The 15,042-nt window shown below is 38.6% G+C and overlaps 1 protein-coding gene across 1 annotated transcript in view; it reads right to left on the bottom strand.

Annotated features, from left to right (window-relative positions):
- Positions 1–489: 489 nt before the first annotated feature.
- Positions 490–15,042, bottom strand: part of FHL3 (four and a half LIM domains 3) — a 105,448-nt gene continuing 90,895 nt past the window's right edge. The window contains exons 4-6 of the mRNA XM_089688794.1: positions 14,018–14,187; positions 6,639–6,825; positions 490–6,469 (exon numbers count right to left, since the gene is read on the bottom strand). Of these exons, the coding sequence (XP_089544920.1) occupies positions 6,318–6,469; positions 6,639–6,825; positions 14,018–14,187 (509 nt within the window). The 3' untranslated portion in view covers positions 490–6,317. The remainder of the gene's footprint in view (positions 6,470–6,638; positions 6,826–14,017; positions 14,188–15,042) is intronic.

Genomic DNA, 15,042 nt, shown 5'->3' on the forward strand with positions numbered 1-15,042 from the left:
GTCCTGGTGACCATTCTCACCAAGACACAAATAAATGGGAAATCCAAAATTGCATAGAATAGAGTGCAAGTCTTCAGGTAAGGATTTTCCCCTCACTTTAGAAAAATATTCTTTTGCTTCTTTTTGTATATCTGGGACAAGAAATATAAGGGAAATCTCCCTAATGATACACTGCTAGAAAAAAAATAAACAGGCGTTTATTATTCTTTTCAACAGCCGATCAGTATAAAAACCAAAACGTTTGTCTTTAGATGTACCTTTGCTATACGCTGGAGGTAAACTTCTACAGGCCTTTTGTATTTTTTAGTTTGCAGAGTGTCTCCATCATGCATCATTTATAAATCGCCTTGCATGGTTAACAGGAATACACATGTTCTAAAACGGTTTTACTAGTTTACCTGCCATTTCCGCTGCTACAGATAAAGTGACATGGGATTATTTGGCCATTGTTAAATTACAGGAAATGTCAATGAACACTGTCTGGAAACCTCAGCTGAAACATTTTATTACAATTTAAAGAAACAAAAAGCATGAATTATGGTAGAAACAGAATACATAAAAAAACAAAACAAAAACAAAAACTTTGATTATTGCTCTTCTCAAAACTTGGAAAACTCTGATAAGCCTGCATCAAAGTCTTTATGATATAATACATGCTATAAGAAAACAAAATAAACATGCATAGTATTATTCATGGGGGACCTTGCTGTGGTAGAAGCCTTAACCATTGCTCTGCAATACAACATGACTTCTACTTGCAGTGACAGGGTCAACACAGTAAATGTGTTACTATAAATTTGTATTTTATATATTATACTACAGTATATAACATTGTGAAATAGAGACAAAAGTACACATCACTACATGAAAAAAATATGAAAAGTAAAGCCCAAATACAAGAAAATGCATGATTTTATTAAACCTTCAATCCGATTGGTTCCTTTTGTGCTTTATTTTTTTTCAACCGCCCCACAATGAATTAAGCACATACAAAAAAAAAAAAAAAGACAAATATTGTATCTAAAGCTGAAACAATGTAAAAATACTAAAATAGCATGAGCAGAACCTGAACAACTGCAACCAGACCGGTATATCCATATAGTTTTTTTTTTTTTTTTTTTCAATCAGTACCCCCAAGTATGGCATATTTTTACCCAAAACTGACCACCGTGGGGTTAATTTACCAAAGAAGTATAGGCTGTTCACTTTGCAAGGGGATCTTTCCGTAGCTTAAGTCTGGTGCACACAATGAGAATATCTGACGAATGATCATCCATTTTCTTTGCATGCTAGTCTCAAATCGAAACCCAATAGGTTACTAAAGTTACAAAAATTCTCATACGCCAGAATACAATTTCAGAAGTGATGTAATGTGCTGTATTGTATTGTAATGTATTTTTATTTCTGAGCATGTGTGGTCTTCCAACTTTTTTTTTTCAGATGAATACTGTACTGATTAAAAACACAAATCATTCGTTCTGGTATCCTGTGAGAAACATTTTTGTGTTTGTCCCTTTAGATTATTTTGCATGAACTGTCGTGATCGGATCTAGAAAGCAGTGTACAAACGATCAGATTATCATACGAAAGCAGTAATTTTTGTCCGATTTTTCTGATTGTATTATGCACAAGTGAATACTGTGAAGCTCTGCAGTTTTTTTTTCGTTTTTTTTTTAATTTTCTTTGCATGTTGTAAGGTATGTCATTTTCACCACATTCACTAAGATAAGGGAAAATCCCCTTGAAGAGTGCAAATTCCCTTGCAAACTGAACAGCCTACTTGCCTTTAGTAAATCAACCCCCATATGTGCTAGTAACATAGTAACAAGTTCAAAAGATAGGCCTTCGCACGCTACATTGTTGTGAGAATAAAAAGAATTGCCCCTGGCACGGACCATGAGTTTTTTCTCTAAAGCCGTGTACACACGATGAGCATAAGCGGACGAATGATTGTCCATTTTTTTTTTGCATGATAGTCTCATATATATTGAAAGTGAAGAGGTTACTAAAGTTACGAAAATTCTTGTACGACAGAATAAAAAAAAATGAAAGTGATTAAATGGTTTTGTATTGTATTTTTGGATGAAAACTGTACTGGTTAAAACAAAATATCTTATGATCTGGTATTGTACAAGAAAAATTTTCGTGCTTGTCCCTTCAAACAATTTCGGAAAAAAGATGTGTAATAATGATCAGATTTTCGTACGATTGCTTTGAAAGTGATATTTTTCCTACGATTTTCTGATCATGTGTACTAGTCCTTAGGGCTAAGCCGCATGGCAGATTTCTTGCATTTCATAGTAATGAAATGCTAGGAGTAGCAACTGATCTCTATGCGAATATAAAAAAATGGCTACCCATGGAGAAAGCTACAGTAGTGAATAATTGCATGTTATTAGAACAGTGTGCAATTATTTGCTACTAAAACCATAGGGAACCATGTGTTCCATCTCTAGTCATTAACTGTGACTGCTAACAATAATTCACTAGCGATTGTATTAAGGCCTTTGATAATTTAGTTCATATGAGGTCAAAAACAGGTTAGAAGGAGGTTAACCACTGGGTCATGGACACCTGTTGACATTGGCCCTTAGTGTGACTGAACTACTAAAACTCTCCCATATAGCTCTAGCCGTAATATATTTTTAGCAAATGGATTGCAGTTCCAAAGGGGCTACTAATAAAAATTGTGCAATTTGGTAGACTATCGAGGGTTGTGGAAGACAGATTAACAGTCATGTACTACAAAGCCAGTAATAGACTGCAAGGAGGCTGTAGAGCAACCCAAAAAAGACCTGTGCAGAAAAGCCTATAATCTAAAACACGGGTGTCAAACTGGTGGCCCTCCAGCTGTTGCCAAAACTCCAAGTCCCATGAGGCATTGCAAGATTGACAGTTACAAGCATGACACTCAAAGGCAGAGGCATGATGGGGCTTGTAGTTTCACAACAGCTGGAGGGCCGCCAGTTTGACACCCTTGATCTAAGGTCACCAAAGTTAGAAGTAAAGCTAATAGGCAACATTGAAGAACATGCCTAGTCCTAATTGTAGGATCAAAAGGAACAGCATATTTTCTATAATGGCTAATCTACAAATATATGTGCTGGAATAACTATAATCTAATGTTTATGGGTACTAAGGTGTCCTTATCAGATAAGACTGCTTGCTTATCACTACAGTGGTTGAGTGGTGAAAGGACTGAACAGCATAGCAATACAAACAGCACAATGAACACGTTTTCATTATAGAGAATAATGACTCTTTACAGGAAGCTGACAAGGAGCAGCTGCACTAACATGCTAATATGCTGCAATATATTTCTAGCTAGCTTTCATACTAGCATGAAAACGTAATGCTAAAATAAATGTTACATCCTTTTACCTGCTAATCATAATCACACATCATTTCTATGCCATCAAAAATTCCATCAACATGAGCTCAGTACATACATTTGCCATGTTTCTAGGTTTCAAAAATGCAAGCAAAGTGCAACTTTTTTGATATTTTCCATGTCTTCTTAAACACATCTTATGAAATTTATGTTGGTAAAGAATAATCTAAATGAAGTACAAGCATAAGAAAAAAAAAAAAACGACAAAAAAAAAAAACAACAAATCCTGCGCTTAGGTAACTAAACCAATAACATGGTAAAGCAGCTAGCACATTAGGCAATAAACATAATACAAAATACAAAAAAAACAGTGCTGCCTTTTTTTGTATTCTGGATAAGAAAAAAAAAAAAAAAAAAACATTGGAGAAGTCAGCGATTTGAATGTTGGGGCTGCTTTTTTTTTTTTTTTTTTTTTTTTTTTTTTTTTTTTACTGTGTTAGGGATTTGTAGAACCACTGGGAAAAGGATGCGATACCAGATGAGAAATGAAACTGGGCATTCTTGGCTCCTGCCCTCTGCAAACCAATGTTCGGTTGCTGGAAATATCATCTTACTAACAAGCAATCTGTGCCTGTTTGTATTGTAGTATCAGAGGTCTTTGTTCTAGAGCAGGGGTCTCCAAACTATGGCCCTCTAGGTGTTGAGGAACTGCAAGTCCAATGAGGCCTTGCAAGACTGTCAGCCAATGGCAAGACTCCCAGAGGCATGATGGGACTTGTAGTACTTCAAAAGCTGGAGGACCATAGTTTGGAGACCCCTGTTCTAGAGGTTACTGTGTAGTAGAATTGGAACTGCATAGAGAAAAAGATTAGTTCGCCTTCTTGGGGCCAATTTTCTCAAATATACAATTTTAGAAGCTCTATACATCCAAAAGCCTAAAATTGGCCATAGGTGGATCAATTTTCTTTCCTGCAACCTCCCGTGCAGCCATTGTGTTGTTCCAGGATGGGGGGGGGGCGCATCTATGTCGGGAAAACACAGTGATTACTGCTAGTGGCTATAATAGCCACTAGCAATAATCACATATAGAATCCATCAGGCTGGTTCTACCCAAGTGGATTGATCAATCAACTTGGGTACATTCAGCCTGCCCATACATGGTTTCAAATCTCGGCTGGTCCCTGCTGAACTGGTGGAGATTTGAACCATCTATGGTTGGCTTAACAAATTTTACTTTAGATACAAACTATACCATGTCTGCGGTTAGTGCCAAACTCAAACCAAAACCTTTTGTTTTAGTTTAGGATAGAATGAAGGACTGGAATTTAATTCAGGTTTTATTTGTTGTAGAAGTCCCTATTGGGGAGAGATACCCATGCTTCCAGTCTCTGTGATGGGGACAGAGACAGAAACAGAAGCACATTTATTTAGTAGAGTCTCGAAGGATTGAGGAATCAGGGTTTTTCACTGCTCTCTGTTTCTTCCTGTCTCGGTCCCACTCGCACCCTTTCATTTCTTGTTCTTTTGTCACTGGGAGAGGAACTTAGAGAAAATCCTAAGGTTTTTTCACATGAGCATCATCAGTTCTGTCACAAAAATGGATTAGAAAAAAAGCATGAAAACTAAATCCTTTTACATTAGTTTACACTTTCGTTTTCAGTTCAGTTTGGTTCTGTTTACAGCAGTATACATCTGATTTTCACTCAATTTCTTTTTTTAGTAGAGATAGTAGACAAAAGTATAAATAAAAATATTTCTTGCCTAAAAACAGACATAAATGGAATGGACATAAGTGTCCATGGACATAAGATTATAGAATGGTCGCATGATCACAAAAACAGAAAAAGGAAGCAAACCTTTTCTGATGTTTAATGCGAACATAAACGGACTTGGACGTAAGTGGATCTAAACAGACCAATAATTAAGTCCATTTATATCTGCCAGCTCACAGACCTACATTGTGCTTCAGTCTGGCTCAGTTTCTCCGTTTTTGAGATGGATTCAGATTGGACACGTGTGAAAGGGGCCCTAGCAAGAATACAGTCAAAAACCTTGAAAGAAGTTCAGACTCTGACCCCTCTGTTGAAAATGTAAAAAAAAAAAAAAAATTACAACAATGGAAATCACCTTAAAGGTCCGGCCAAAATTTTTTTTTTTTTTTAACACGTTATTAAAAGATTTATCTAACCTCCCATAGTATTCAGGTTTTCCTGCTATCACACCCTGTGGCCGGTTCCTTTTATTTGTTTTTCTTTGGTCACATGAGTAGCTTGAGCTTGGCATATGATGGATGGATTACTGATGATCAGAAACCGGTTTGTTCTGCTATCCAAAGCTTTAACAGATTTATATGCCATTTAAGAGTAGATTATTGCTAGTATGTGTAATTTGCTAGTATGCATCAGAATATTTTCCCATAAAAAAGTAGCACTGGTCCTTGAAGCAAACTAAATTTTTGTAAGCAACATTATTGATTTATGAACCATCTGTTGCCTTGCCAGTGTAACTGGAAACATTACATACTGTACATGAGACTGTTTGGTCCTAACATGACAGTGAAATTCATCAAGTAGGTATTTCAGTGACTCAAGACATTTTGCTCCACAGTGTTATCTGGTTCCTAGTGAGCTGCCTGACTGTGAAATGTGACACAATATATTTTTTTATCACTAGAAATTGAAGCCTAAAAAATTATGTTTTTCCCTCAGACAGAAAAAAAAAAACTAATATAACATTCTTATTGAGAAAAACAGCATCATTTATGGCATAATACAGAACAAAATGTACTATTAACCCCAGGAGCAATAAAATAGGCGATACACAAAAATACAATATTAATAGATAGTACATGAAAATACTGTGCAAAGTCTAGAAGCCTGTTTACAGATTTGTTTTTCAGCTGGGCAATCTATATTGTATTGCTTCTTCATGGGGTAATAGGGGTCCATGACAAAGGAGGTTCACCCATGAGCTGGAAGATGGAAGTCTAAAGGTCACTATTACAGTCACGGCACAGAATGTCATGATTGTCTGGAATAAAGCCTTTCCCCACTAACGAACATGAGCAACGGGAGCAGTTAAAGCAGCTGTGATGCCAGTGGCGGTCTTCGAAGGAGACATACTTTCCTCCACCAAAACCTGAAAGAGAATTAAAATGGTAATACATATTCTATTATTATTTAGCCCTGTCAGTAAACAAGTACCTTTTGCATTTGGCTTTATTTATGTGTATTAATTTCTATGAAGGGAAAAAAAAAAAACTTTATTTGAATCATATTTATTAAGATACCACTGAGGTGTAATATACCTGTGATAGGTTTAGTGCAGCCAAAACACTTCTTGGCATATAGATTTCCAAAGCACTTGATGCAGTATGGCTTTTCATCCTGTGAGGTGAACTGTGTCCCAGCTAGCTGGGCCTTGCATCCTGTGCAGACAAAACATTCTTTGTGCCATGGCTCATCCCGGTACGTCACTCCACCTTTGGTTAGAGTCTGCAATAATTTAATCAAAAGGACTTTGAGATACATGAACGTGTATGGTAAAATACAGTCATTAGAGATTTAAATGGCTATGAATTGGCATACAGCCCTCAGCTCATTGACATGCAGAAGACAACAGAGGGCTGTTTGAAGCGATATCCATTATCTAACATCGGTTGTGGTAAAACGGACTGCTTGGAGGGGAGGTTTTGCCCAGGTCTTCATTTACCACAAGACATCAAATGCACGTTATAATTTGTGCTTACTATTTTTTGCATGATTTTGTCTGACCACTTCCAGATCAATCAAGGAATAAACCAAAGTGTAGTATGGGTGAAGGCCTACTGGAAAAATCCCCTCTTTCAGGCTCTTAACTACTTGCCAACCGCAGATAGCGGAATGACGGCTACACTGCGGCTGGCCAGTTCTGGGAGGGCGACATATGACATCCTCCCAGAACGCGCTCTCCTGCGCGCCCCCGGAGATCTCCATGATTGCTGTGTCCTACGGACACAGCTGATCACGTGATGTTGTAAAAGGACAATCACAGTGGCCTTTTACCACGCGATCAGCCGTGTGATGACACGCTGATTACCAGGAAATGCAATTGCCGGTTCTCGGGCTGCACTTTCCTCACACTGTCAGAGCGTGAGGAAAGTACGGTCGAAAACCGGCAGTTGTCAGTGCAGGGATCGGCACCGATCATCAGGGCACTGATCATCAGTGCCCTGATGATCAGTGCCCAGCAGTGCCACCCACCAGTTCCGCTCACCTGTGTCCAGCAGTGCACCCACCTGTGATCAGCAGTGCACCCACCTGTGCCACCCACCTGTGCCCAGCAGTGCCACCCACCAGTGCTGCCAGTCAGTGCCCAGCAGTTGCGCCAGTCAGTGCCTAGCAGTTGCGCCAGTCAGTGCCTAGTAGTTGCGCCAGTCAGTTCCACCTATCAGTGCTGTCTATCAATGCCACCTATCAGTGCCGCCTATCCATGACAGCTCATTAATGCTGCCTATCAGTGCTGCCAATCCGTGCCACCTCATTAGTGCTGCCTATCAGTGCCGCCTATTAGTGCCCATCAGTTCTGCCTCATCAAAAGACATCAGTGAAGCAGAAAAATTACCTGTTTGAAAAATTTTATATTAGAAACAAACTTTTTTCAATTTTTTTGCACTTTTTTTGTTTATAGTGCAAAAAGTAAAGTGCCCAGCAGCAATTAAATACCACCAAAAGAAAGCTCTATTTCTGAGAAAAAAAATTATAAAAATTTCATATGGGTACAATCTTGTATGACCGCGCAATTGTCAAAGTGCGACAGCGCTGAAAGCTAAAAATTGGCCTGGTAAAGAAGGGGGTATAAGTGCCCGGTAAGCAAGTGGTTAAAGTGGATATGTAAACCCTAAATCTATTTTTCAATATGTTTGGCATCATGCCCTACTGTGTATAATTTTCTTAAACAATCACTTTTTGTGAATCTATTACAAAGTTTTTGTCTCCTGATGAAGTCACTTGATGGGACATAACACGTAGGGTACGCCGATGACATCAGGCCGTTAACCAGAGGTGCACGTGCCGCCATTTTGGAAGAGGGATTTCTGTATACACTTGGCACATTACACTGTATAGTGAGTTTTTAACAGTAGTAGTTTCTCAGGAGGACACATTTTAATCAATCTGGATCTCCTTAAAAGTGCTGGCAAACGGTGGTGAAGATCTGTGTACCATTATACCCTCCCGGGTTAAAGGGAAAAGCGCAGTTTGACCTGTCATTACGGGTTAAATTTGGAGGTGAGCGCAATAGAGTGTGGGAGGTGGAAGAGCACTAAGGGGTGACACAGGAGCACCGTTTATGCAGTAGTGTGTTTACACTGGTTCACTTGAAGTACAGCGGATTTAAAGGGACAGTCCACCATTATTGAGACTATATTCAGTTGACACTTTTTGTTGGTGTATTTGGATCACAACACACAGGAAGTGTACCAAACAGGTCCCCTTGATGGTATTTAGGATTTAAAAAAAAGGGACAGAACACCATTTAGGATGGTTTGTTTTGTATTTGTGTGCACTATTTATTTATAGCACTGGTTATGTGCAGTCTCTATGGGTGTTTATATGCATACATTGGAGACATCTTGAATAGCATATATTGCTCTTCATAAAGCACAGCAGGCTGTTTTCACTATTTATACATGCACGTATTAGATTGTAAGCACCATTATTTTTTTTAGATATTGTTGCGCTGCATTTCTTTATTCTATTACAAAGTTGTTTTACTTTGAAATCCCACCATAACAGCACTACTGGTTTCAGTTGGACAGCGCTAAGGCACTGCTTTGCAGTTTTCAGCAATTGTTGGTCTTCAGTTGTCCAGTGAGCTGCCTATCTGATAGACATGATAGGCAACCCAACAACCAACTGAAGAAGCTTGCATGGCAAGTTGACAACACTACTGCTAACCAAAGACTTCGGCTTGGCCTTGTCAGCCCACAACAGGAAGTTGTGTTATTGAGAGGATGTCCAGGAAAGATTTGCAACAGATTCACAAAAAAATGTGTATAATAAGGCTCCATGTACAGTTGTGACCAAAATTATTCAACCCCCACTGAAATTGAGTGTTTTGGCCAGTTTGACATTGCTTTTGATCATTCAGTCATCTTGCTTACATTTACATTAAAGAGGCACTTGTAGGTCAGACAAATATAACATAACAGTTATAATGAAATAACCACAAATGTCTTTTCTGTGCTCACAGCATTATCAGTTTTATTCAACCCCCAAGTGACATTCAATCTTAGTACTTAGTACAGCATCCTTTTACAGTTATAACAGCTTTTAAACGTGAAGCATAGCTTGACACAAGTGTCTTGCAGCGATCTACGGGTATCTTCGCCCATTCTTCATGGGCAAAGGCCTCCAGTTCAGTCACATTCTTAGGCTTGCGCACTGCAACTGCTTTCTTTAAGTCCCACCAGAGGTTCTCAATCGGATTTAAGTCTGGTGACTGCGATGGCCACTCCAAAATGTTCCAGCCTTTCCTCTGCAACCATGCTCTAGTGGACTTGGAGGTATGCTTGGGATCATTGTCCTGTTGAAAGGTCCAACGTCTCCCAAGCCTCAGGTGTGTGACGGACTGCATCACGTTTCCATCCAATATCTCCTGGTACTGAAGAGAATTCATGGTACCTTGCACACGCTGAAGCTTCCCTGTACCTGCAGAAGCAAAACAGCCCCAAAGCATGATTGACCCTCCACCATGCTTCACAGTAGGCAAGGTGTTCTTTTCATCATAGGCCTTGTTCTTCCTCCTCCAAACATAGCGTTGATCCATGGGCCCAAACAGTTCTAATTTTGTTTCATCAGTCCACAGAACACTATCCCACAACTTTTGTGGTTTGTCCACATGGCTTTTGGCATACTGCAGTCGACTCTTCTTATTCTTTGGAGACAGCAAGGGGGTACGCCTGGGAGTTCTGGCACGGAGGCCTTCATTACGCAGTGTGCGTCTTATTGTCTGGGCTGAAACTTCTGTACCCACATCTGACAAATCTTTTCTCAGTTCCTCAGCAGTCACACGGGGACTTCTCTCCACTCTACGCTTCAGGTAGCGCACAGCAGTCGAAGTCAGCATCTTCTTTCTGCCACGACCAGGTAGCGTTTCAACAGTGCCCTTTGCCTTGAATTTGCGAATGATGCTTCCTAAGGTGTCTCTTGGTATGTTTAACATCTTTGCAATCTTCTTATAGCCATTGCCCTTCCTGTGAAGAGAAATCACCTCTTCTCTTGTCTTCCTGGACCATTCTCTTGCCTTCACCATGTTTGTAACCACACCAGTAAATGTCTAGAAGGAGCTGAGTATCACAGTCATTTTAAAGCTGCCTAATTGGTGCTTATTATGCTTGATTGCTGCTCGGTGACATCCACAGGTGTTTTCAATACCTGATGGAAAGCACCTGTATGAACCTCTGTTCTTCAGAGTGGTAGTCTTTAAGGGGTTGAATAATTGTGGCAATGAAGAAACCACATAAGAACCATTTACTACTGTATTACATAAACAATTGATGTCATTTTAGTTGCATTTGGGTAGTTACAACGTCCTTGTAGGATTTGATTCTGAATACAATTCCAAATGTACACTATAGTCCCTAAACCCCTTTACAGCATTGGGGGTTGAATAATTTTGGTCACAACTGTACACTGCAGCTAATAAACTCACATTTAGGAGCTTTTCTGCATTTTTTTCAGCAGCCCCTGAACTCTCCCTAATGTTTTCCTATGTGTCCATGTACACTATGTTGTTTACAGGCAGTTGAGTTTACAGTCGTTTTTTTTTAATGCACCAAACTTGCGTTCAGGGGTAGATTCATCAGCGGTTCAAACGCCAAATGCTTGTAAACGCAGCTAACCGCGTTTTTAAGCGTTTGCATGCATTTTTCATGATGAAAAAAGGCTCTAGACAGCATCTGAAAATTGAGGAGTTAAAAAAATTTTCCAAAGTGTTTTCCCGGTACTCAAATGGACCTGGTACACCATACTTTGAGGTTTTGCATGAAAGAAAATATGTTGGACACTGCTGCAATAATTTCTGCACAGAAATGAGCTAGAACACATCCAAAAACCACAAAAAAAAAAAAAAAAAAAAAAAAAAAGAGTTAATCTCAACAAATACTGCTCTCTCTGCTTCTGCACTCTCAATTTCTCTCAAAATGTCTGAAATAGTTTTTCAGTGCATTCTGGAAGGTCACCTGAGGTTATCTTTAAAAAAAAAAAAAACGCTTCTAAAATGCAAACGTTCATAAGCGAGCGTTTTAAAAGCGGCTAAACAGACGTTTTTTAACCTACGTTTTCCAGCAGTCAGTTTCCATCGTTCAGAAGTCTCCTGTGTACATGGAACCTAAGGCAGGATGTCAAACATACTAAAAAATATTTTTTAGCTTTATATACACTTTGCTTTACAAGTACATATACTACAATCGGGTGGCACAACCAGGCTAGGTGATGTACCCGTACGTGACCTACCTTCTAAGTTTCGGGCATGTGTTCGCACGCCCCCTGCTGACCTGTGTTATGATTGGACAGAGCACGAATTTGTCAGCAGATTGCAGCCAATGATTTCAGCTGAAACCAGCTGATCGACTGTGTCCAATCACAGCACAGAGTTCTGTGTTCACAAAAACATAGAACTCTGAGTAAATAGTTTACGCTATAACCTTCACACAAACCTATTATACACTTCTTGGGATTTTTTATTAACCAAAAGACAAGTAGCAGAGTACATTTTGGCCTAAATTTATGAACACTTTTTTTTTTTTTTTTTTACTAGATCTGTTTTATAACAAAGTAGAAAATATATTTTAGGTCTTTTTTTTATTTATAGAACAAAAAAAAAACAAAAAAAAAAAAAAAAAAAACAACACACAAAAACAGTGGTGATCAAATACCACCAAAAGAAAGCTCTATTTGTCTGAAAAAAAAAAAAAAAGTTATAAAAAATTTAATTTGCATACAGTGTTGAATTACCTCACATTTGCCACTTAAAGTAGCACAGTGCTGACTAGCAAATCATGCCTTAATCATTAAGGGGTTAAAACCTTCTGGAGGTCAAGGGGTTAAGGGGATATTAAACCTCAGTTTTGCTTTTATTTATGTTTTTAAATAACAACTGACCATGTTATACGTAGCCGTTCTGTGCAATGGTTTTGCACAGAGCAGTCCCGATCCTCCTCTTCTCTGATCTCCCGCCAGTGCTCCTCCCCTCTTCCGAATAAATTCCCCCCGCCACCTCCCCAGGCAAGCCACTTGCTAAGGGGGTACTCGTGAGGGCTTGTTGCTGAGCCCCACTGCCTGCATCCATTGACACAGACAGTGGGGCTTTGCTAATGACTCCCACTGCTATTAATCTGCCCTGTGAGGAGAGAGAGAGAGAGCGGAGAAAGCTGCTGCTCTTGTGCACAGCACTGGATCGAAATCAGGCTTAGGTAAGAATAAGGTGCAATTTCTGAAGACTTTATTGCTACTTGTGAAGATTCCTTGCAATTTGCAGCGCAATTTCCATTATATATTCTATGTATGTGAAATCGCAACAAAAAACTGCAAAAAAAGTAATGCAAGAACTACTTTAGAAATCCCGCTGCATCAAATCACATATGTTAAGACACTGACATTCAAATTCATTAGATGCAATTTCAGGTGCGATTTCAATTCACAAATCGCACCGGTATGACTGGGCACTAATGCACAGAATGCATGAATGTAAAGAACCACAAAGCTTTAGAATTACTTTCAAGTGTTACTAAACCCAGGACTCTGTATTGACTATCTGGTTTCCCACAGTACACCGAACATGGAAATGCAATTACTTTAGTAAATATAAACTGCTAAATACCTTTGCTGAACACTGATAGAAGTCTCAAGACTGCACTAACTGCCGATAAGAAGAGCACTGGTTAAAGCTTGTAGGAGGAGTTTTCATTTTATTCTAGGAAGATGCAGAACCCCTGACCTCTGTCTGGACATTGCTGATCACAAGCACTGTCCCAAGAAAAAAACCCAAAAAAACTCTAGCAATACACACCAAACTGAGCAGGTGCACAGCGTCTCCACACAATATGTCTTATCAGGTGATAAGAGGAGGACACTGGTAGAAGGGGAGGATCTCAGATGTCAGGATCAAACAGCATTTCTACACAATGCCTTAGGTTCCACAATGAGTATATCAAGCATGCTTTACTGCATATACAGACTGATTTTACAGTTGTGGGTTTAGTAACACTTTAACTGTAAAATCATGCAGTCCAGTGGAATATCTAAACAAGCTATCTGCAAATGAAACCTTCTTTGCACATATCAGGGCCCAGACTTCAAACAGCTTCCGCCTCTCCTGCAGAAGTCAGTTACTGAGGTTTGTAAAGATAAATGCTCTAAATATCTGTATTTTTAATAAAAGCCCCACTTAGAAATACATTTGTTTATAATTACATTAAAGTGCAATAACTACATTTAAATTGTTACACGATCCAAACAATTATGAGGCAATTGGACAACAATCTAACAATATATAGAGTAATAATAATTGCATGTCAGCGCAAACCATCCCTGTTTAAGAGAAACATTTCCTTATGTAATCCCATTGAACCACAACTTCAACTTTGTAAATGTAAATTGCTAGGCGATTCACAGAATCAGACACTCCCAAGTCGATTTTGTCTACCTTTTTGCAATGTGTGCATCGTGGTGCAAATTTGCTCTCATAGCATGGGATGCAGTAATGGGCCTGGTTTTCTGGGATAAAAGAACGGGATCCAATGGGCTGCTTGCAACTATTGCAGATAAAGCAGTGCTCATGCCAGGTCTGTCCATTGTATTCCAATTTACGAGAGCCTGCAAACAAAAACAAAAGGGTTAAATGTCAATTTGAGCAATTTTGAAAACTGTGCGCCATTTCCTAAAGTGAAGCTCAGAAAAGTGATGAGACCTTGTATTGATTTTTGTACAAACAACTTTTTCCAAACATTGTAACATTGCAGTGCAAGGTAAATTACTTGACAATAAGGCTGCGATCACACCTGAGCATCGCAAGTTTTTTTTTGGGCGTTTTGTTGCTCGTTTTTAAAGCGTTTTTTAGCTTTCGCATTTTGTTAATAGCCAAAAGAGAAAAATATCATCTCTTTCATCATTTGTTGCAGGTTTTTCAGCTTTTTTAGCATTTGCATCAGGTTTTATTTAATTTTTCTTATTATTCATTTATTATTTTTTTTTGTTAGAGTAAGGGGTTAGAGGTAAGGTTAAGTGTTAGGATTAGGGTTAACATTTTATGGTCTTATTTGTTAGGGTGTTAATAATAATAATTATTTTTATTTAACCACTTGCTCTCCAGAGGATTTACCCCCCTTACCGACCAAGCCATTTTGTCGCACTGCGTTACTTTAACTGACAATTGTGCAGTTTTCCCACAAATGGAGCTTTCTTTTAGTGGTATTTGATCACCTGTTCGTTTTTAACTTTTTTTGCGCTATAAACAAAAAAAAGACTGACAATTTTAATTAAAAAAAAAAAAAAACCCAAAACAATATTTTTGAAACATATCCAGTAAAAAAAAAAAAATTAAAATCAAATTTTGTCATAAATTTAGGCCAAACTGTATTCTGCTACATCCCTTTGCTAAAAAAAAAAAAAAATCGTGTAAATTAATTCCTTTACGTGAAAGTTATATCATCCTAGAATGTAAGCTCCACC

The sequence above is a fragment of the Staurois parvus genome, unplaced genomic scaffold (genome assembly GCF_062004578.1).
Source record: "Staurois parvus isolate SC_StPar_1 unplaced genomic scaffold, SC_StPar_1.0 ptg000454l, whole genome shotgun sequence".
NCBI classification, from domain to species: Eukaryota; Metazoa; Chordata; class Amphibia; order Anura; family Ranidae; genus Staurois; species Staurois parvus.